This window comes from Onychostoma macrolepis, chromosome 09 (genome assembly GCF_012432095.1).
Source record: "Onychostoma macrolepis isolate SWU-2019 chromosome 09, ASM1243209v1, whole genome shotgun sequence".
Classification (NCBI taxonomy): Eukaryota; Metazoa; Chordata; class Actinopteri; order Cypriniformes; family Cyprinidae; genus Onychostoma; species Onychostoma macrolepis.
The window spans coordinates 10765712-10786997 of NC_081163.1; the positions used below are offsets into that span (position 1 = coordinate 10765712).

General features: G+C 37.4%; 1 protein-coding gene across 1 annotated transcript in view; it reads left to right on the forward strand.

Annotated features, from left to right (window-relative positions):
• The window catches only part of adcy5 (adenylate cyclase 5), a 76755-nt gene that overhangs the window by 33377 nt on the left and 22092 nt on the right, over window positions 1-21286 (forward strand). Inside the window, exons 2-4 of the mRNA XM_058787073.1 lie at window positions 11199-11348; window positions 12173-12294; window positions 19295-19406. Coding sequence (XP_058643056.1) covers window positions 11199-11348; window positions 12173-12294; window positions 19295-19406 — 384 coding nt within the window. The remainder of the gene's footprint in view (window positions 1-11198; window positions 11349-12172; window positions 12295-19294; window positions 19407-21286) is intronic.

Here is a 21286-nt window from a genome sequence, read left to right on the forward strand (position 1 = left end):
TGTGATTATAAACATCCAGCCTTAGCATAATGAGCAGTACAGCCATTTGAATAAGGCTAATCATTATGAGGGTGATGCCATTCATTAAAGACTCACATTTACCGAAGTTTAATAGTGTGATCGTGGTTGCTGTCTCCTAGCAACAATTTGTTCCAGTTGACACAGAGAATTGTATTCCCTAGTGGAAGACCATTATCATTGGGGTAATCCTGGATTTTCAAACTGAAAACTGAAGAAAAAATCATTAGCGAATGACAGTAAAGGTACTAAAGGCCGGACTGATGGGTCTTAAAGGAATAATTGACCTAAAAAATGAACATTTGTTGAAAATGTACTCACCTTCAGGGCATCTAAAGATGTAGATGAGTTCAGAACAGATGTAGCATTGCGTCACTCAGCAGTGAATGGGTGCCGTCATAATGAGAGTTCATACCACACCATTCCAGTCCATCAATTAATATCTTGTGAAGTTAAGAGCTGCGTGTTTTGAGATTTAAGGCTAGTATACAAGTCCTCTATCCATAATAAAGTTGTCTAGGCTGAATCAGGAGAGAAATATGCAAAAATAAAACACCTTTTACAAGCGAAAACAGTCCAAAACAGTTTTAAACAAATACGTCAAACATTGGTATTGGTCAGAATTTTAATATTGGTGCATCCCTTTATTTTGCTTCAAAATCTTGACCACTATTCACTGCCATGATAAGGACATTTTTTAATATCAGCTTATATTTATGCTTCATCAGTTGCAAAAAGTAGGCCAGGTAATAGAATATGGCCAGTTACCTATGAGCAGCTATGCTTAAAACTCATTTGACCCATGCATAAAATTACATTTCTGAATGGTGACCCGTAGCTAAGTTTTGCTTTTGTTATGGCTGTGTAGCATCAATTAATAATCCCTGTTGACGTATGGAGTACAGTAACAGGAAACAATGACTTCATCCGCTAGAGAGAAGCATCCTTTCCATTTCCATCACCTTTGCTTCTCTGTTAAGATGAGGGAGACGTTCCCAAGAGCTGCTATGCTCTGTTTTGGAAGACGTGTCCTTGGAAAACCTCTAGCTTCTTTCTCCCAGTGGATGTATGACTTCCCTGTTGAAGTTTTCTGTATGCAAGATTCATAAGTATCTAATAAGCTACTACTGTATGCTTTGATCAAGGTTATATTTTAGAAGTGGTTGCCTTCAGATGTAGTATCTCTTACAAATTGCTTACTTGGTGTTTATATATTAATTTGAAACATTTGAACGGTAGTGTAATCTGACTTGATAGATGTATTTTTATAAATGAAATTTTACATCTAGTAATTAACTATAGCATTGATTGGGTGATAGACCTTCTTTAATGTATTAAAGTTTGTCTGAATGATGTGGAGGGAAATTGGATTTAAGAGCCTTGCTAGTGACATCAAAGGGCTGCCAAAGCCCAGAGCCACATGTGGCTGGTGTTTGCTGTGGCTATATCTGGAGTATGTGTATGCTTTATTTGTTTTGATGTGGAGGATGAAAAATTGAAAATGCTTTCTATTCTTTTTTTTTTCTTTTTTTTTTTTTCTACCAGCAGGCCTAGTGGTTCTCTTCAAAGGTGTGACTCAGAATGTGACATTTAGGACCCTTTCAAAATCAGGCCTGTCATGGATCACACCAGTGTTACTGTGAGAGCACTCTGAAGGTCTCTGTGTTGAAGTGTCCTTCAAAAAGACATCACAAACGACAATTCTCAAGTGTATTGTCATCTTTATCAATGTTTTATCAAAACCTCCTTTTACGTGATCAGTATAAAGCCCTGTAGGCAGATAATTGTATTTTAGAGCTGACTCTGGGGAGTTCTGCTAGCTACTGTCATGACCTTCCTATCGCGAGGGGTCACATGAGCTTCCTGCCATGGAGAAAGAGAACACAAGACTGAGTTCAAAAGACATTTCCTGGAAGAGAGAGAAATGGTGACATAAAGGGTGACAAAGATTCTTTGTTCTTTTCAATGACAAAGGTTTATTCTTCTTACTAGAGTCACAGATTTATTAATTTTTTATACATTCCTCATGTTAGAAAATGACTTTGAAACTGAAAAGGCTAATCATAATTTAAACTTACTAACAAAAAGTCAGTTTGTTCTTTTTCATGTTAAGGATCATATTTATCTGAAAAACACTGAGGCATATTAAATATAGTAAGTGCAACTTATAAAACTAGACTATATAATGTGCAGAAACAATTAAGTATTTATTTTGAATCATTTATTTGGTTAGTGATTCATCAACTTACACTACTGTTCAAAGTTTTGGGTTATTTTTTTTTTTTTTATGTGTAAAATATACTCACTAAGGCTGGATTTATTTGATTAAAAATGCAGTAAAAAAATGAAATGTATTCCTTTGATGGCAAAGCTGAATTTTTAGCAGCCATTAATACAGTATTCAGTGTCAGATTGATGATTATTGTCAATGTTGAAAACTGTTTTTGCTGCCTAATATATATATTTTTTTGAAAATGGTGAAACGTTTTTTTTATGAATAGAAAAGTGTCAAAAGAACAGCGTTTATTTAGGATGCAAATCTTTTGCAATATTGTAAGTAGTTTTACAGTCACTTTTGATCAATTTTTAATGCATTCTTCCTGATTAAAACAATAATATCTTACCAAAGTCAAACTTTAGATCAGTAGTAGTCTGAAAAGCTGAGCTAGTAACACTACTATTTTTAATCCCCAACACTTCCGATAAAATAATTTACCTATGCATTGCCTTAAATGGCTGAAATGCATTAGTCAGATGAGATGTAGCCTTTCTTTTGAACTGATACAGATAGCAGAACTATCAGAAAGCAGAGGGGAAAATGGGGTACTCATGTTCAGACAAATATTGACTTTTGGCACATTTTGCTTGGTGGGATTTTTATGGTGTCGCCAGCAATCATTAATCTCTCTGAAATAATGTTTTGCTGTGCCTGTTCCCTAGTTACAGTTCATGCCGTCTGAGGCAGTACGCTTCTGTGAGCACAGACAGCTCAGCCAGCCATGCCTCTTCACGGCCCTGTGGAACAGGAATGACAGCTCTATCCCTGCTTTTGGTCCCACATGATTGACGACTATATTGCATAAAAAATGAGTTGTTGACTGTGTTTTTATTGTTCAGGTTGTGCTCTTTATAAACGCACTGCGCCCGTTGTCTGTTATTAAATCCATATTCATCAAAGATGCATGAAGACCTTCTCCTGGCACAGCAGTATGTTGACTATAATATTAGACTTTAGAAAACATGTTGTATTTGAGGCCTGAATTCTCATATTTCTTTGTAAGGCCAGAAACATCGGTTGACTGTGAACAAGTATGCAAACATGGAGGCAAATCCTTGTTCAACCATTGCGTGTTTGCATTATATAGAATTACTGTGGCGGTAACAAATGCTGATACTCAGGGAATGGAAACGTTAGCTACAGATGTCTGTGCAACTGAACTGGATGTGTTATTTATAAATTTAATGGACAAAATAACCAAAAATTAGAATATTCAAATATTTAATACTTAAAAATTCAAAACTTTACATAACTGCTCCAACAAGAATACTGGACATCCTTTTATGCAATTTATGCAGTATGCAAATGCTCCAACCGGCCATCTCTTGTTCATTATCACTTGTTGTAGTTTTCTTTAATAGCATAGAGTTTGTCTAGCTCGGAGCTGTCTGAGCTATCCATTAGGTGTGTTGGACCTCAAGGTTCAGCTTGAACCTCATACTTCAGCATTACTGTTCACCTTGCTAGAATAATGCATACCAGTATCATCCATTACACAGACTGTTCTCTTCTGAGGGTGCATTTCTCCTGAGCATCAATGTGCATGAGATGCTGTGAGTAAATAGCATATATAGGGATGCTGTTTTGATGAGTAATTCAAATGCTTGACATGTGTTTTTTGCTTATGCTACAGATCCATACTAGAATGAACTTGCATTTTAGCCATCTTTAGGCTGAGTTTACACTGCAAGTCTTAATGCACAGATCCGATCTTTTGACCATATCCGATTTTTTTGGCCCGTCTGTTTACATCCACGTTAAACATGACTGGTATCCGATATCTGTGTTTACATTAATTCCAGCCCAGAAGGATTGTCTGCAGTGATGGCTTTACTATGCACATGGTAGACCCTCGGGTTTTAAATGGCAGTGCTATTAAAATTATATAATTCATGTCGAATGGCCATTATTATTTGCCAGGATGGACAACGGTTGTCATGGATGTTTTGCAGCACAAAATCTGACTGAACGAATAAAGACAGGAAAATAACGGTAATTTTAATTTGTTAAACAATTTTATCTACAGCTCGATAGAGGTAGAATTCTTTAGTGAAATAAAGATGATATTTATTGAATTGAATTCGAATTAATTAATGAGAGAAAGACAGAGAGAGCGAACGAACGAACGCATGTACCCAAGTGATTGTGAAGCATTGCGAACAAACTTGTCAGTTTAATTACAAAAACTGCTAAGTTATTACCTCATTGCTGAGAAATATAATGTTGCTTTTAGCTGTTGTATTTTCAAAATTCACGGGGCAGGGGTTGAAAACCAGCTCCTCAATGTGCAATTTCTTACCAGTTTCCATCTCAATAAAATTCAAGCTCATACAGCACGCCAGCATTAAAACGCCATTAAAAATATTTTTGAGCAAACGTGTCGCCCTCGCATTGGAAGTTCTGTGGAGAGTCGGATATGTGTGTTTAGATGTAGGTTGGATGTCCAGATATCGGATGTGTATCCGATTAAAATCCACATTTGGAAGTGGCTCAGGTCGGATGCAAAAAAATCAGATTACACGTGTGCAACAAATTCCGATCTGTCAGATGTGAGCGAAAGATCAGATTTTTTGTGCCAGTGTAAACACAGCCTTTAGTGTGTTTGGCATGTGCTTTTGTGTGTTCTTGTTGTTAGCTTGATGTACAACAGATTATGTCCACCCCGCTTTGAGTACCCAGAAAAGAGCTATATAAAGGTAGCAAATTATAACAGCTGGCATGCAGTTGGATTGCTCACAAGTAAATAAACAAATATCTATTAGTTTTTTGCTATATGAACGAAATGTTATTCATTCACGTTTATTGATGTACCAGTATAATACCATATATTTACCTATGTATTTTTTAATTCAAACATTTTAAAATGCAAAAAGTCATTGCCTTTTTACTATGAAGTGCCGAGGTAGACTATGTGATAAAACTATACGAGTATATGACTTAAACCAGTTTTTTTTATAGATCTTTTTTTTTTTTAAATGTCAAGGCAACAAAATATTTTTTCTTTCTATGCACACTCTAAAAACTCAAAAGTTGGGAGAAGTCAAAACTATATAGCAGCTAGCTTCAAGACTTTGAGTTTACTCAACTTATTGAAAAATTAGTTGAATTAGCTTTCAGGTTCATAATTTATACTTGTGCATCAAGTTCAATAAGCTATCATTTTGCTATCAATTTAAAATTAGTATTAATATTGCACTTTATTATTATAAAACACTGGTTATCTCTTATTTTGGCAGACCTTTTGACCAGACAGTTTGTTGGATTTCTTGCAGTTCATCTTCCACTAGCTGGGAATGGGATGTACTTTTTATTTTTTATTTTAACCAGTCCACAGAGTAACTGGTCTGTTAAAATTGATTTCCTACAGAGTTTGCCAGGTTAGTGACATCAACTGAAGTGTGACCTAACCCTAACCCTAACATTGAAAGATACTTTGACTGTGATTGATCACTTTACTTAAAGCCCGAGACACACTGCATGATTTTCGGCTGTCCCAGATGAAAATTGGCATCGTGAAACAATCGTGGTGAATCAGAAATCGCCACGGTTGTTTCACAATGCCAGTCTTTCGTCTGGGACAGGTGTGGACTTTAAGCCAAAAGTCAAAATTGAGACTAAGTAAAACATAAGAAACAAAACAGGTATCATATCATCACCCAAGTATTTTGAGCTTATCTTGTTCGCACTGCTCTGCAGGACCACCATTTCAGAATCCTGGCTGTAAGACAGTAGCCAGCTGTTCCAATTCGTAGGGTTTGCATCTGGCATCTGTGGGTTTGCTGCACTGGCTGGTCTTGACAGTGAGTGAGTGATTGGCTTCCCTGAGGACCCATGCCTGACCCATCCTCTCCTCTCCAACTCATTATGAATTTATCCAACAAATGCAGAATATAGCTACATATGTCAAGGTGGCGAGTTGAATTAGCAGTCATCGTGAATAACACATGAGATGAAGCACAAACGGCTGATTTGAGAAGCGTGATACATATATTAATCTCTTAAAAACAAAAGAGTGCATACAATTTTTTTCCCACCCCCTGCTCTGATAGCAGTCGGATCCCCCGCATTCCTCCGGCCGAGAAGAAGCACTATTATGTATTCCCTCCTACTCGGTGACAGAGGTATTCCACCAACTTCCTAATAAGTACATTTTGGAATGTAAAAGGGGAGTGTATTAATAGAGAGGATTATTGCTTAGGAATATTTGCATTGCAGCGCGCGTGTGTGTGTTTCCATGGCACTGGTTGAGTAAATGCACAACTGGCCCAAAGCTCCTGTGCTCGATGCAGCAGACACCCAACACTGCAGCTGCTGCTCCCAGATAATGTTGTAGCCTGATATCACATATTCAATCAGCAGAACTTAAGTGAGCTGAAATGAAATGACTTTCAGTGCCAGTCTCAGCTCTTCATGATAGACTCCTGAATGCTGCAATTGCTGAGGGATGAACATGCATGTAAGAAATGGAGGTCTAGATGTGTTCATTTGGATGTGTGACACAACCAACCTGTCCTTTCTTACTCTTTGCTTTTGGTCTCTATTCAATCCTGTCTTTTTCGTAAGTTCTCTTGTGATTCCTGCATTTAATTTATGCATTATTAGCCATAAATAGACAGATGGTTCACCAAAAATTTTAAATCATGGCACTTAACTCACTATAATGTTGTTCCAATTCTGTATGATGTTGTAGTTCCGAACCGGAATTCTGAAATTTAATGCGGTTCTTTTCAGTGCATGCAGTGTATATCCTGAAATAAATAAATAATTTTATTTTATTTTATTTGTAATTATGCATGTTGATTTTAATTTACTTTTTTAGCTATTGCTATAACACAAAAAAATAAACAAAAATCTCCTTTCTGCATATTCTAGTTTAAGACACATGCAGTGACATTTATTTAATAAAGTAAAAGATGGCGTGATGGGTAGGGGTGGGAATCGCAGGGTACCTCACGATACGATATAATCACGATGCATGGCTCACAATAACGATAATATCACGATACAGCGATTCTGTGATAATCAATATATTTCTAGAAAATCCTATAATGATACATCACGATATCTAAACAAAATGCCTGTGAAAAGGTTAAGTGCAAGTTTTCTTTCTTTATTCATGTCCAAACTGTTAGAAAACGGCAAAAAAACTTCTGTAAATCAATTTTAACATGTTGAGTAGGCTAAATTAATCATTTTATTCTTGGACTTATTAAAAGCTTACACTTTTCTTTTTCTCTTTGTGTAAACAAACATTTAACTGCTTATCAAACAGGAAAAAAAAATAGAGAGATAGATCGATATAGTATAAACCTGGTACATTTCAAAATTTACCTGGAGTGCTTTCTCAACCTTTCTACCCGTTCACATCGCGTCTTTTACGCGCTCAGGTTTGTTATTTCAAATGTAGAATGCAAGCACACACTGCACACTTCTGCGCCGCATTGTGGCTCTGACAAGGTTTTGTTTCGTCCTTCATGCCATGTGCAGATATATGTTTCTGCCAGTCGGTGCCCACTGTTCACACAGCATAACGCGCACTTGTAATATCTGAGAGAGCGGGAGAGCATTTGTTCACATAAAACTGGACGCACCGGCGGCGCTCTCTCTCACTCATGTAGTGAGGGAAATCCACCTGTGATCCGAGCAGAGAGGTTAGGCTACTCATGAACTGAATATGCACTCTGCAATATTAACGTGATCGGTGCCTATGGTCCACGATGATAGCTGTTCTGGGGCAGTTTTTTAGAGTCAGAGTGCTTTTGGAAAGCTGGAAATGGCGCGGCCGCAATTTCCTCGCATTTTTAGACACTGTGAACAGGGAAATCTATTATCGATTCTCGTATCGCATGGAGAAGGATCGCGATATATCGCCATATCGATTTATTGTCCCACCCCCAGTGATGGGCCATATTTAAATATGAGCCCCAGTGGAGGGGAAAATCATTCAGCAGTGACTTAAATTTGGTCTGATTTTCACAAAAAGTGATTGTATTGAGTTTTTTAATGAACATTTCTTCTATGTGATGCTTCCTTTAGTGTGGTGCCAAGTCCAGGTGGTTCGTTTTTTGCGCATGCAGACTGTAATCATTATTGATTTCCTTTCTCCACTCTTGAGTAACCAAAGATTTTATTTCCATTTTCTGTGACGTTAGGCACATTTGATGAAAGCTGACTGTATTCGTTTCTCATTAGATGTCACTAGTGTTTTCATAAAGACAGAAAAGAAGAAGCGTATTAAGGCTTGCTGTTGGATGTGATCCTTCATGTTTTTTGGCTTATGGACAGCTGTACACAACTTTTTACTTTTTTTTTTTCTCTCTCTTTTTTTTTTTTTTAATTTGGCTATGCTTGGTCCTTCCTAATCACTAAATAAAGCAAACTTTTTTACTAACCATTTAAGCAAAGATACAGCATAAATAGATTTTTGTTATTTAGAGCAACGGTTACAGTCAAAATAAAGTAAAATAAAGGCAAAAGAAAAGCAAAGTTATGTTAACATAATCCATATTAGGGTGAAGCGTCTGGTGCGGCTGTGTTTTGGACCCTGAGGTCATGGCAGAGATATGTCCGCTGAAGTTCAGTCCAGCTCAAGCAAAGATATTATGGGAATGCGTCTCGCTGACCCTGATACCAGTGTTTAGGAGTCAAGACGCCCTGTTCCTGACCCCTCTTGTGGAAGAGAGGGAGGAAGGCCTTTTAAACCCAGATAAATCGAACTGCATTGACACTGAACAGCTTCAGGTTGTTTGGCTAGTCTTTATCATACGTACTATTTTAAGCTTGCAGACTTCCTGGATCTGCTTTCTCTTATTGGAACCACAAACTCATCTTGGACAAGACAATGTGAAAATCAAAATCGTGTTCGTGTCTGTGTGTCTGTGTGTTCCCAATTAATTAGATGGTAGCAAAGATACAACCATATACTCAGGACTTAATAATTTAAGAAAAACTGTGAGGAAAAAAAACATTGATAAAAATTGGGCCCCCTCAATGTCTACTGTGGTTCTGGGGCCTGCTTTCATACTTAAAGGTGGGGTAAGTGATTTCTGGTAGCCAATGTTGACATTTGAAATCACCAAAACAAACACGCCCCTACCCCAAAAGGGTCTCGCCCCTATTTTGATAGCTCCGCCCCACACATACATACAGCAACGATTAGTTCTGTGAAACAAAGCAAAACCAATGTTATTCACCTATCGAGAAGAAACAAAGCAAACTTGCTGTCCGATCACAGGCCTTCCCGCTCCTTGAGTTCTCTCCAGTGCTGGAAAGCTGATCCTATATTTACACGGGTTTATCATAACACCGTGTCTACAGCTGACGCAAGCGGTGCGGCGTGACAAAATATTATAGAACTCATTATAATCAGTGATGCTGTCTACACCCAACAGTAAACTGCTGCCGCATTCCATTTATGACATATTGACACAAATGATTTTCAACGGTCGCTTTGTCGCATCCGGTGTAGACACTGTGTAAGCCTTCTTTTGTTCCGCTGACGTTTTCCTCTTTTGTTTTTTATCCGCCATCTCTATCTTTCTGTCGTCGCTCGGGTCGGCTAATGTCCGTCATGTGCACTGATGAGCGCTCTCTCCTCTGCATCACGAGTAGACACGCCCCTTACTGCTGATTGGCTACACGTTTGTTTTGGTTCTGGGCCCGACTCAGTTTTCTAAAGCGTTTTTGGAAAAATACATACCCCACCTTTAAAGAAATAGTACACCCCAAAAATGAAAATTTGCTGAAAATGTACTCACCCTCAGACCATCTAAGATGTAGATGAGTTTTTTCTTCAGATGGAAAGATTTGGAGAAATTTAGCATTACATCACTTGCTCACCAGTGGATCCTCTGTAGTGAATGGGTGCCATCAGAATGAGAGTCCAAACAGCTGATAAAAACATCACAATAATCCACATGACTCCAGTCCATCAATGTCTTGTGGAGTGAAAACTTGTTTATTTCTAACAGTTTTTGACTGTTTTCGCTTGTAAACTGTGCTTGATCTGTGCGTATTTCTCTCCTGATTCAGACAAGATTAGTTTTTCACTGGAGAAAGCAATATTGTGGATTGAGGACTTGGATTTGTTTCTTACAGACATGCAGCTTTTCACTTCACAAGACATTAATTGATTACTTGTGGATTATTGTAATATTTATTTTTTCAGCTGTTTGGACTTTCATTCTGATGGCACCCATTCACTGTAGACGATCCACTGGTGGTGAGCAAGTGACGTAATGCTAAATTCCAATAAAGAAACAAACTCATCTACGTCTTGAATGGCCTGAGAGTGATAAGATTTGAGCAAATTGTCATTTTTGGGCACACTCCTTTAACCCCAATGATTCACTCACTTGTTAAAACTATATAAAACATCAGCTTACATTCTGAAATGTATCATAAAAATAGTTTGGCAGAAATTTATTACAGTTTGAAACTCCCAGAATGCCAGGCTTGCACAACAGACTCCATTGAGTAAATCATAGATAAACTATTCAAAAAGATTGTCAGTGTAATCTAATGTAACTTTATTAGAGTGCACTGAGATTGAACATACTGAAAATAAAACATAAATCATGAATTTTACAAGTGGAAATCACATGTAGAGAGAGAGTTCACCCATAAATGAAAATTGATTTACTCACCCTTATGTCGCTTTAAACCTGTATGACTTCTGTGAAGCACAAAAGAATACATTTTGAGAGATATCTCAATATTTGTTTCTTTTTGTCCATACAATGTAAGTTAGTAGGGTCCAGTGTTATCTAGATTAAGTAGATTTTGGAATTTTACGTGAACTGTTGTTTTAAGGAAACAACACGTATATCATCAGTATCAATGTTTGGGTCTCTAAAGTTGAAGTTTCATATTCTTTAATGGTGTGTTCTTCTTTCTTTTACAGCTTGTGTCCAATGTCCTGATCTTCTCCTGCACTAATATAGTTGGTGTGTGCACACACTACCCAGCAGAAGGCTCACAGAGGCAAGCCTTCCAGGAAACCAGAGAATGTATTCAAGCCCGTCTGCACTCTCAGAGAGAAAACCAGCAACAGGTGAGAGTCCACCAGATATCATAAGAGCACATTTTAAATTCTAGTGTCATTCTATGAGATTTACTGTTCAGTATGAAGATTCTCCAGGCACAGATATCCTTTAAAATTCAAGAGTCAGTCAGATTATTATTGATCAAATAAATGCAGCCTTGTTGAGCATAATTAACGTCTTACATTTGTAAGTACCATAATCAGGTACTCAGAGTACCATGATTAATACTATGGTATTTATTTTAGCACCTGGTAGAACCATATAAAAACTGAAGTATATTAGAATGCAACATTCTGTGCAAATGTTTCTTTCTTTCTTTCAGACTCAAATATGTGTGAGGAAATAGCCTCAGATTGCTTGGAATAGAGCTAAATGAATGAAAAGTCCTTCAGCTGGAGTCCATTCACATGTCCATTGATTTTCAGTATAGATTTGAAGCTGTGAGAAAACTAGTGCACGGAGACATGCAGTGCTGATTAATTTGTAAGATTAGAGCCACATCCTAGAACAGTACCGAGATTCATAGTGGCACCAAAGGAAAAAATAATATCAGTTTCTGCAAACACAGAAGCCCACTGAGGCCATTCATCTTTTTTTTTTTTCTGCAGAAATATATATATTTTTTCATATCAAGTGTTTTTGCAAATAACAGTATGGTCTCAGTAGTTAAAATAACTAATAACTACCTGTCACAGTCAGTGTAATATTTGTAATATATAAAATAATCTTAGAATGAATGTAATTTCCTTCAGTTTTCTCTATTCCTGAGAATAAGCGCTCTTCTCTTTGTTTCTACCTGTCTTTTCCTTACTATCACTGTCATCATTTGCAGGAACGCCTCCTCCTCTCTGTGCTTCCTCGACATGTCGCCATGGAGATGAAAGCCGACATAAATGCCAAACAAGAAGATATGATGTTCCACAAGATCTATATTCAAAAGCATGACAATGTGAGGTAAGAGTGACTCCTCAAATAGCCTGAAAGATGGTAGTAAGTGTTTGCATCTCAATGCACTTTTAAAGTCTTTTCAGCCCTCAGTATTTAAATGCAATTACTTGTACATATAATTATATTAGTACTTAGTAAGGTTACGAGATCAGTGCTTTTCGAGTAAGCTGCCCCTATACACAGTTACCCTGTTGATAACTGCAAATGAAACCTCACAGGCAAATACAAAATCTGCACCCATTAATGCATGTTGCTAAACTAACATTATTAGATGTAACATTTTTTGCATTGCATGAAATATCAGTAGGCTATATTTACATTTGTCAGCATTTCTCTCCAGCCATCTTCCATCGCAGATGTTTTTTAGATATTTATAATTTTTTTTATTCATATCGTATTACAAATTTTTGTAATGTTTTATAACATATTATAATAAAAAAAAAAAAATGTATAATTTCAATTTTTAGTATTATTTTTGGGTATGCTTTCTCCATAAATTATGTGTATACTACCTCAGACTTAAATGATTTCCTGATAACAGCTTATTAGGTTTTGGAACAGAGCTCATAAGTGTTTTATAAATCTGATAAGCGTTAGATATTGCACCCTCTTGTGGTTTAAGAGAAGAAAACACTCGCTCATCTCTTTCTCCAACTGACCATCCATGTGTCAAGGCAGCCCTTCTGAGCATCTACAGACACTTTCCCACTGATTACGTGCCGATTTTCACACCACCAGACTAGTTGGACACTCACAATCACAAGAGGCCCTATTAAGTATAGCCTGTTGTTCTACCTCATGTCGGTTTTTAAACACAGCTGTAATCTTATGAAGACTTGAGTTTAAAAGTATGTGGGTCTCAGGTTGATGACATACGACAAATCGGGAATCCATGTGATGAATTATGATTCTCCACGGTTATGAATTCTAAATCTGGAGGGTAGAAGATTAACCAAAGAAATAAAACGGTTTGACAGGGAGGAGTTGGATTTAGCGGCAGAGTGCTGAGGCATGGCTACTGCCTGCCACACCACATTACAGCTAAAACTAATACACCAAAACACAATTTTATTACAGATTTGTTTCCCCCCAAAAAACAAATAATTCAAAGCACCATCTGATATATTCAGGTGAATTTAATTAAATTTTTTATTTTATTTTGAAAAACTTCAGTGAAATTTTATTAAATGTTTTTACATATAACGATGGCTTATTGCGCAGATAATATACATTTTAGACATGTAGCCACTCTAAACTATTTTAATTAGCAAACTGTTAAAAAAGTGACCTATAAATGCATATTCTGGTTTAATGTCTACTTAGCATTTGCGAATTCACAATTAAATGGGTGTTCGTACTGACTGTATTTTGGAGTGATCAGAAATAATTTATTTTCACTGAGAGTACACAATTTCCAGCAATGTGAATGCTGTTGATGGAACAAAGTTGAGCAGGGCTTTATGCAAACTTAATTTTTTTAACTTTATGCATCTATTAGTTGGAGTACAGACAGTGATCCGCCACCTGATATTGTTCAATACAGCAGCAGCACCTACTATAAAACAACAGCACAGAGAACATTTGACCTCCATTGTTTAAATGGCTTGATACTCTCTGCCAGCCCTTTTCTATGATCGAATAGTGGGTAGACTACAGCAACAAAGGGCAACATGAACTTGGGCTTTGTGAGCCAGTGGGTAGTGAGACTTCTGGACTTCTGGGTTGTTGTCTGCTATCGAGGTTCTGTTTCTTTTTCAGTAAAGCCCCCACCAAACAGGCTCCATGGTCAGAGGAATTATGTAAGTGTGCAGCCAAGCGATATCTCGCTAAGTGGAATATTGATAGGTCTGTTACTAGAGGACCCAGTGGTTTAATTGCTGAGGACAGTTATATAACAATGTCTGTGTTTGAATCTTTGCTCCTGAATGAAACCTGCACTATTGTGGAAAGAGGAGGCTGGGAGTAGAGACCTGTGCGGGACGGATTTTTCAGTCCCGTTCCTGCAAGATTCTGTCCCGCGCCTGCCCGCTCCCGCAGAAATATATCTTATCTGGTCCCGCTCCCGCCCGCGACATTCATGTTTTGTCCCACTCCCGCCCGCAAAAGCCCGCATAAAAGTAATCTATATAGATTTTTTTTTTCTGTACATCGAACATGGTTCTGTAACATCTCCTAAGCTCCACAACATCCCAGCATAAACGCTCCCGATAAAATATTTGTTAATTAGGCTGAGCCTCAACATTCACAAACCACTGTTATTTTTAACAGAAAAGCAAGCATGGGCTGCTTCCAGCATGGTTAGGCCTGGCAAAATGCGAGCAGCTTCCTTTATTATCACTAAAAGCTGACATCTCAGTTCATCGCGATCTTATAAAGCTCTGTTATAACACAATGAACATATGCACAATGAATCTTTCACAATGTCTACACTTCTTGTATTAAAATGAGATGATTCGTGAGCACGCAATTTCAGCACTGTGGTGAGTCACCTCTGACTGGCCATTGCATTCCAGAAATCAACAGCTGAGTCTGTGATTGGCTACACTGCGCAACCCTTTAAACACGTGTTATAAATAGAAACTCTGCCTAACTTGCGCATGTTAATCATTTTAATGTTAATATTAGTTGTTCCTTTTGCTTTTGTGCAACAGATAAATAACAATTTATATGTTTTAGAAAATTCTATTTTGCAGGAGTCCCGCGAATAATTTTATTCTTCCGCATCCCGCACACACACAAGTCGTGCAGGTCTCTAGTTGGGAGTTTTGCTCGAGGAATGAACTGATAGTTCGTCTGGTGTGGCACCGGCTAATTTAAACGGTCGTGGACATCAATGAAATTCTGATTTGATATTTTCCTCAGTGGGGGGGGACTAGGGTTGCAAAAAGTTGGAAAACTTTCCAGGATTTTTTTGGAATCTTCCTGGGATTTTTGGAAAGTTTCCGGAAATTTACAGGAAATTTTCCACCCCTTTGCAACCCTAGTGGGGACACATTCTAGGCCAAAAACAAGTTTGATGGACATATTGGTTAGTCTTGAAAAAATAATATTATTTAATTTTATCATTTACAAATGAATGTCTAGACTAACAGTTGTTTTACTCTTGCGTAAACATCTGTTAATTTATCTTTAGGTGAGTGGCAGGGCAAACCGAAAGTTTTTTTTTTTTTTTTGATATGAATATGAATAACTCTGATATACAATTCCTATAAGCAGCACAATTCTACTGTGTTCTAACTGTGTGGCTTAAACTAAGAAAAGTCTGTAAAAATGTGGTGCAATGTACCATGTTAATATGAAGGAATTTTCTGTATTGATTTTTCATAGCTATTTTACCCATATTTTGAATTATGCATTTTATTCTGTTGTGTTTTAGGGTTGAAAGAAAAATCTGTAAATTAGCAGGAAAGGTACTGGTAATTTTCAGTGGATTTGCTCACATCTGAAATTAATTTGATATACTGTAAATAGTTTAATGCAGCAAGGAAACACTATAGTTGTGAGTAAAATATTTTACTTTTTTATTTATTTCAAATATTTGTTTAATTTGCAATTTTCTACAAATCACTGTTGTGGAGTGAGGAAGATTTGACAGGCTTTTATACAACAGCTTTATATCCAATATCATAATTAAGCAATTGTAGAATCAGTTTGAGCTCCAGGGGCGATGGATCAGGAGGTCAGACCTCTCAAGCAGTGACCCTTGATGGATTTAGGGGGCCATGTTATATAAGCAGGAAGTGTGACTTTGTGTAACATTCCATCCAGGGGCTTTTCTTTTTTGGCTGAAGTGGTTTTCATGCTGATGTCCCTAAACAGACTTTTGCTGACCAACTACACACTCCATTTATTAAACTTCCTGCCGTTTTATTATGTAACTTACCTGTCAACACTTTGCTATTCTAACTCCCAAGTTAATTTATTATTTTCAGAGAGCAGCTACATTTGACCTTAGGGCTGCTGTCACCACAAATCCATTAACATTGCCACTGGCAATAGCTGTTGTTTTGTCCCCATCTACACAATATATATCTCACCAGCTTCTATGAGAATAATCAGCATACAGCGTGCATAATCATTATGCTTAGTATAATTGTAAAATAATAATTATTTATACACCACCTATTAAAAGTATGGGGTTAGTATGATTTTTATTTATTTATTTATTTTGAAAGAAATGAATATTTAACAAGAATGCATTTAATAGATCAGAGTGACACTAAAACATTTAGAATGTTACAAAAGATTTCTAATTCAAATAAATGCTGCTCTTTTGAATTTTCTATTCATCAAAAAAATCCTGAAATCTAATAATGTATCATGGTTTCTACAAAAATATTAAGCAGGACAACTGCTTTCAACATTGATTATAAGAAGCAATGTTTAAATGAAGATTACGTGTTAAAATATATTAAAACAGAAAGCAGACATTTTAAATTGTAATAATATTTTACAGTATTACTGTTTTTACTGTATTTTTCTTCAAATCAATGCAGACTTGAGCATGAGAGACCTTCAAAAATATTATTTTTTCAAATTAAGTTTTGATCTCTAGTGTATATTATTTTTTAAATAAATATATTAATAAAGTAGTGATTTACAGTATATGAACATGTATATTTTAACTTTTAAAAACTATTTAAATGTGAATTTGAGGATGGTTTTTCATGTTGACTCATGGGATAAATTTAACCACAGCTATTTTCCTCTTTGATTGGCATTACTGGTTTCCAGAAAGCTGAGTCTAGGCAGTCTTTTCTTCTAGGGTGCTCTGGATTTCATTTAATACTTTGCCTGATGTTTACACACTAAAAGCCCCAGATTACCAGCACCTAATAAAGAACCTAGAGTGTGTTCATAATAGCCAGCAGAAATACTCCAGAGGTCGTAATGTGTTTGGATTCTTTTTAAAGAGCTGTCCTGCCATTGTGCCACACTGCAGCGACATTTTTGGTCCAGACTGCAGGGAGCTGATGAGTCACCTCTGTGCTAACGATTAAATGAGGTTTAAAGATCCGCCTGAGATGCTCGCAGCAGCCCAGACGCTATCCTTCAGAGAGCACTGCACTCTGTCTACTTTCAGAGTCAACTAACCTTAATCCACCCACCCAGGGGAGGCCTTTTATTTGAGCTTTTATATATAGCAACTCTAATAGATCCGTCAGCTATATAGAAACCTTTGATCTATGACTAATGTAAGGGTTTCCGGATGCTATATTGTATAAGGGAGGGTTTATATTTAGACTTTGTGGTGTTTTGTGTGCTTTTAGTTATCTGTGGATTTTTAAAGGGATAGTTCACCCAAAATTCTGTTACAAACCTGCTGATTTACATAATAAAATATGAAATAATAATTTTCGTTCTTTGGGTGGATTTTTTTTTTAAAGTGATAGTACATTCAAAAAGGAATCTTCTGTATTTGCTCATCATTTGCTCACCCTGCTGTTACAAACCGATTGGTTTACAAAGTCTTTTGTATTTGTTTTCAAACTCTTTTTCTTTTTTCTTTTTTTTTTGGTTGTTTTTGATCAGGGCTTTTGTAATAAGATAAAAATGATTCCTGTTTTTCATCTTTGTCAGCTTTCAGACATGGTCTCATGATGCTCTTTGTTCACTTGATTTACTATGAAAAGGTGGCATCAATTCATTATGGCGTATTGACCGTAGAATAGGAAGTCGGCTAAATGCAGCAAGAGGATCTGTTGTCCTTTTGTGCATTGAATTGTATCATATAACCGACAGAGGCCAGTTAAGAGACCCAAATCAATTCCAGTAATTCAAATAATCTAATTTGAATAATTCAATCTGGCAAAAAATCAATTCTAAAATTTGTAACGCTAGAAAGTGAGAGGGCTAAAATCCAATGAAATGCTCATACAATTTGAGCAAACTTGTCCTAGGATCAATTGCATTTGTGAATAGCTTCAGATTTTATTTACTAGAATTAAAAAATAAAGTAAATATTTAACTTGTTTTGCACTACTTGTCCTGGGCTTCAGTCAAACCTAACTGTCTTTCTGCTGTCATGCTGGCTTGAGTGTCAGACCAGCCCTGAGCTGTTAGAAATAAAGCTAGATCAATGTCAGCATTGGTAAAAGCTCTACAGATGAATATTGAATAGGAAAATTCATTACAGCCCACAAGGTTTTGTTTTGTATTTCATTCAAGGTGCACAAAGAAGAACCATATCTGTTACCGGCTCCCACAGGGGAATATCATGCTTTATTCACTTTCTCGTCTCTGTAGGCCCAACATTCTCTTAATGTGAATGTCATCTGTTGCTAAAGAGAGCACACACTCCCATCCGAACCTGTCTGCTGTGCCATTGGCATGGTAATGGAGCTGTGACGCTGGGATCACATTAGTTAGCTCATATTGTATCTATGTAAAGTCTGCTTCACAAATGGTCAATTGAAATGAATAGCTGTGGGCGAGGGTTTCAATTGTCAGCCAGGTAACCGTGGCAACCGTGTAATATAGGTGAATGTGCACTACACTGATGTGTGGGGATGAGAGTCTGGGATGATTAACAAGAATGACCTGATTTTCCATTGGGTTTATTATTCATGTGGCAAATGCTTTTATCAACAATGACAGTGTATACATTTTATAATGTATGTTCCCTGTGAATCAAACCCGTCACTTCGTTATGAGCTTTCTTTGTGTTTGTTTTTACATATTATGGGCTGGACTTGCATCAGTTAATTTATTTATTTTTAAATAAATAAATACATAATTAGCCATATTAAGAAGGATTTTCATGCTTTAGTATTGAAGGACATGGACAAGAGTAAAACAATAAGATCTGTACATAAAATACATTTGAAAAGTAGCAAAAATAAATGATGGTGATAGCGTGGTAAAAAAATTACAAATGTTTCAAGACAGTTCTGTTGAGCCCTTCATATAACCATAAGAAAAACATTACGATCTGTTAATGAAAACTGCCCATAGTGCCCATAACTGATGAAACCTCCACCTGATATTTCTCTCTCTCTCTCTGCAGTATCCTCTTTGCCGACATCGAGGGCTTCACCAGTCTGGCTTCCCAGTGCACGGCCCAGGAGTTAGTGATGACCCTGAACGAGCTCTTTGCACGATTCGACAAACTGGCCGCCGTAAGTGTCCACACAACAGCCCACACCCTCAGCCGAACAGCTTTAGTCGAAACACGATGGCAAACTGAGATGTAATCATATTAATTCCGCTTGCATCCCACTCACACAGCTGACTGGGATAGACAAGCCCTCCCTCCTGTCAGATGAGTGTTTGCGATCACGCTTCTCACACTGAGCTTCCCGCTGTTTTCCAGCTCAACTAGACCTATCTCCTCGTTATCTCCACCAGTGGTGGTGACTCATCGCAGCCGAGTTGTCATGCATTCGTGCACGTACTCTGCTGCTGCAGAGAGATGCCGCTCAAAGGGGAAACCATCTGTTATCTGTTCAGATGTTTGCACACTTCACAAAACCTTCAAGCAAAAAGACAAAAAAGTATGCACGCGCACTTTGCCCTGATGATCAACAATAGAGGTTGTTGTATGGGCTGTGGGTGAAATGAAGGCATGCGCTGGGGTGACATTCAGGTGGCTGTCATAAGACCCGGTCCTGCTGCCGTGAGTCCTGTGCCCAGCCTGAGGCTTCCTCTGCTCTCCACTTGTTTCTTCTCTCCTGTTTTACAAACTAAGATGCCTATAGTACTCCAGCAAACAACACTTAATGGGATAGTTCACACAAAAATGAAATTAGTCATTGTTTGTTCACCCTCATTGTCATTTTATAACTGTGAAGAACATTCTGGTTGTTCTTATCCATGCAATTACAATGGTGACTGGAGGATTCGAGCTTCAAAAAGGATGCAAAAGCACTATAAAAGTATCATATACAGTGCCTTGCGAAAGTATTCATACCCCTTCGTTTTTTTTATGTTAAACTGCTTTAAATTACTTTTTTTTTTTCCCCACATCAATCTACACTCTATAAACCATATTGACAAAGCAAAAACAGAATTGTCACAACTTCGTGAATTTATTAAAAAAAAAAAAAAACTGAAATACATACATTGCATAAGTATCCATACCCTTAACTAAATATTTAGCTGAAGCACCTTTATAGCCTCAAGTCTTTTTTGTTTGATGCGACAAGCTTTTCTCATCAGCATTTGGCAATTATCTGCCATTCTTCTCCTCGCCTTTTCACCTCTCAAGCTCTGTCAGGTTGGATGGGGGCAGATGCATATGTGACCCTGGACCACAAAACCAGTCTTAAGTGTAAATTTTTCGAAATTGAGATTTATACATCATCTGAAAGCTTTCCATTGATGAATGGTTTGTTAGGATCGGACAATATTTGTCCGAGATACAACTATTTGAAAATCTGGAATCTGAGGGAATCTGAATATACCCCAGCGACTTAAGACTGATTTTGTGGTCCAGGGTCACATATTTTCAGGTTTCTCCAGAAATACTTGATTGGGTTTATGCCCAGGCTGTGGCTGGGCCACTCAAGGACATTCACAGAGTTGTCTATAAGCCACTCTTGCTGTGTGCTTAGGGTCATTGCCCTGTTGGAAGGTAAACCTTCTGCCCAGTCTGAGGTTCTGAATGCTCTGGACTGGGTTTTCATTAAGGCTAATTTTTCATTAATCTCAATATTTTGGTGCATTGAACTTTTCTTCTACTCTGATGAGTCCCTCAGTCCCTGCCGCTGAAAAACAGTCCCACAGCATGAGGCTGCTACCAGCACACTTTACTTTTGGGTTGCTACTCTGCAGGTGATGAGCAGGGCTGGTTTCCTTCAAACATGATGCTTAGAATTGAGGTTCATCAGACCAGATAATATTGTTTCTCACGGTCTGAGGGTCCTTTAGGTGCTTTTATTCCAAGTGTGTTTTCATGTGTCTTCACTGAGGAGAGGATTGAATCTGGCCACAACGCCATAAAGCCCAGATCGGTGGAGTGTTGCAGTGATGTTTGTCCTTCTGTAGATTTCTCCTATCT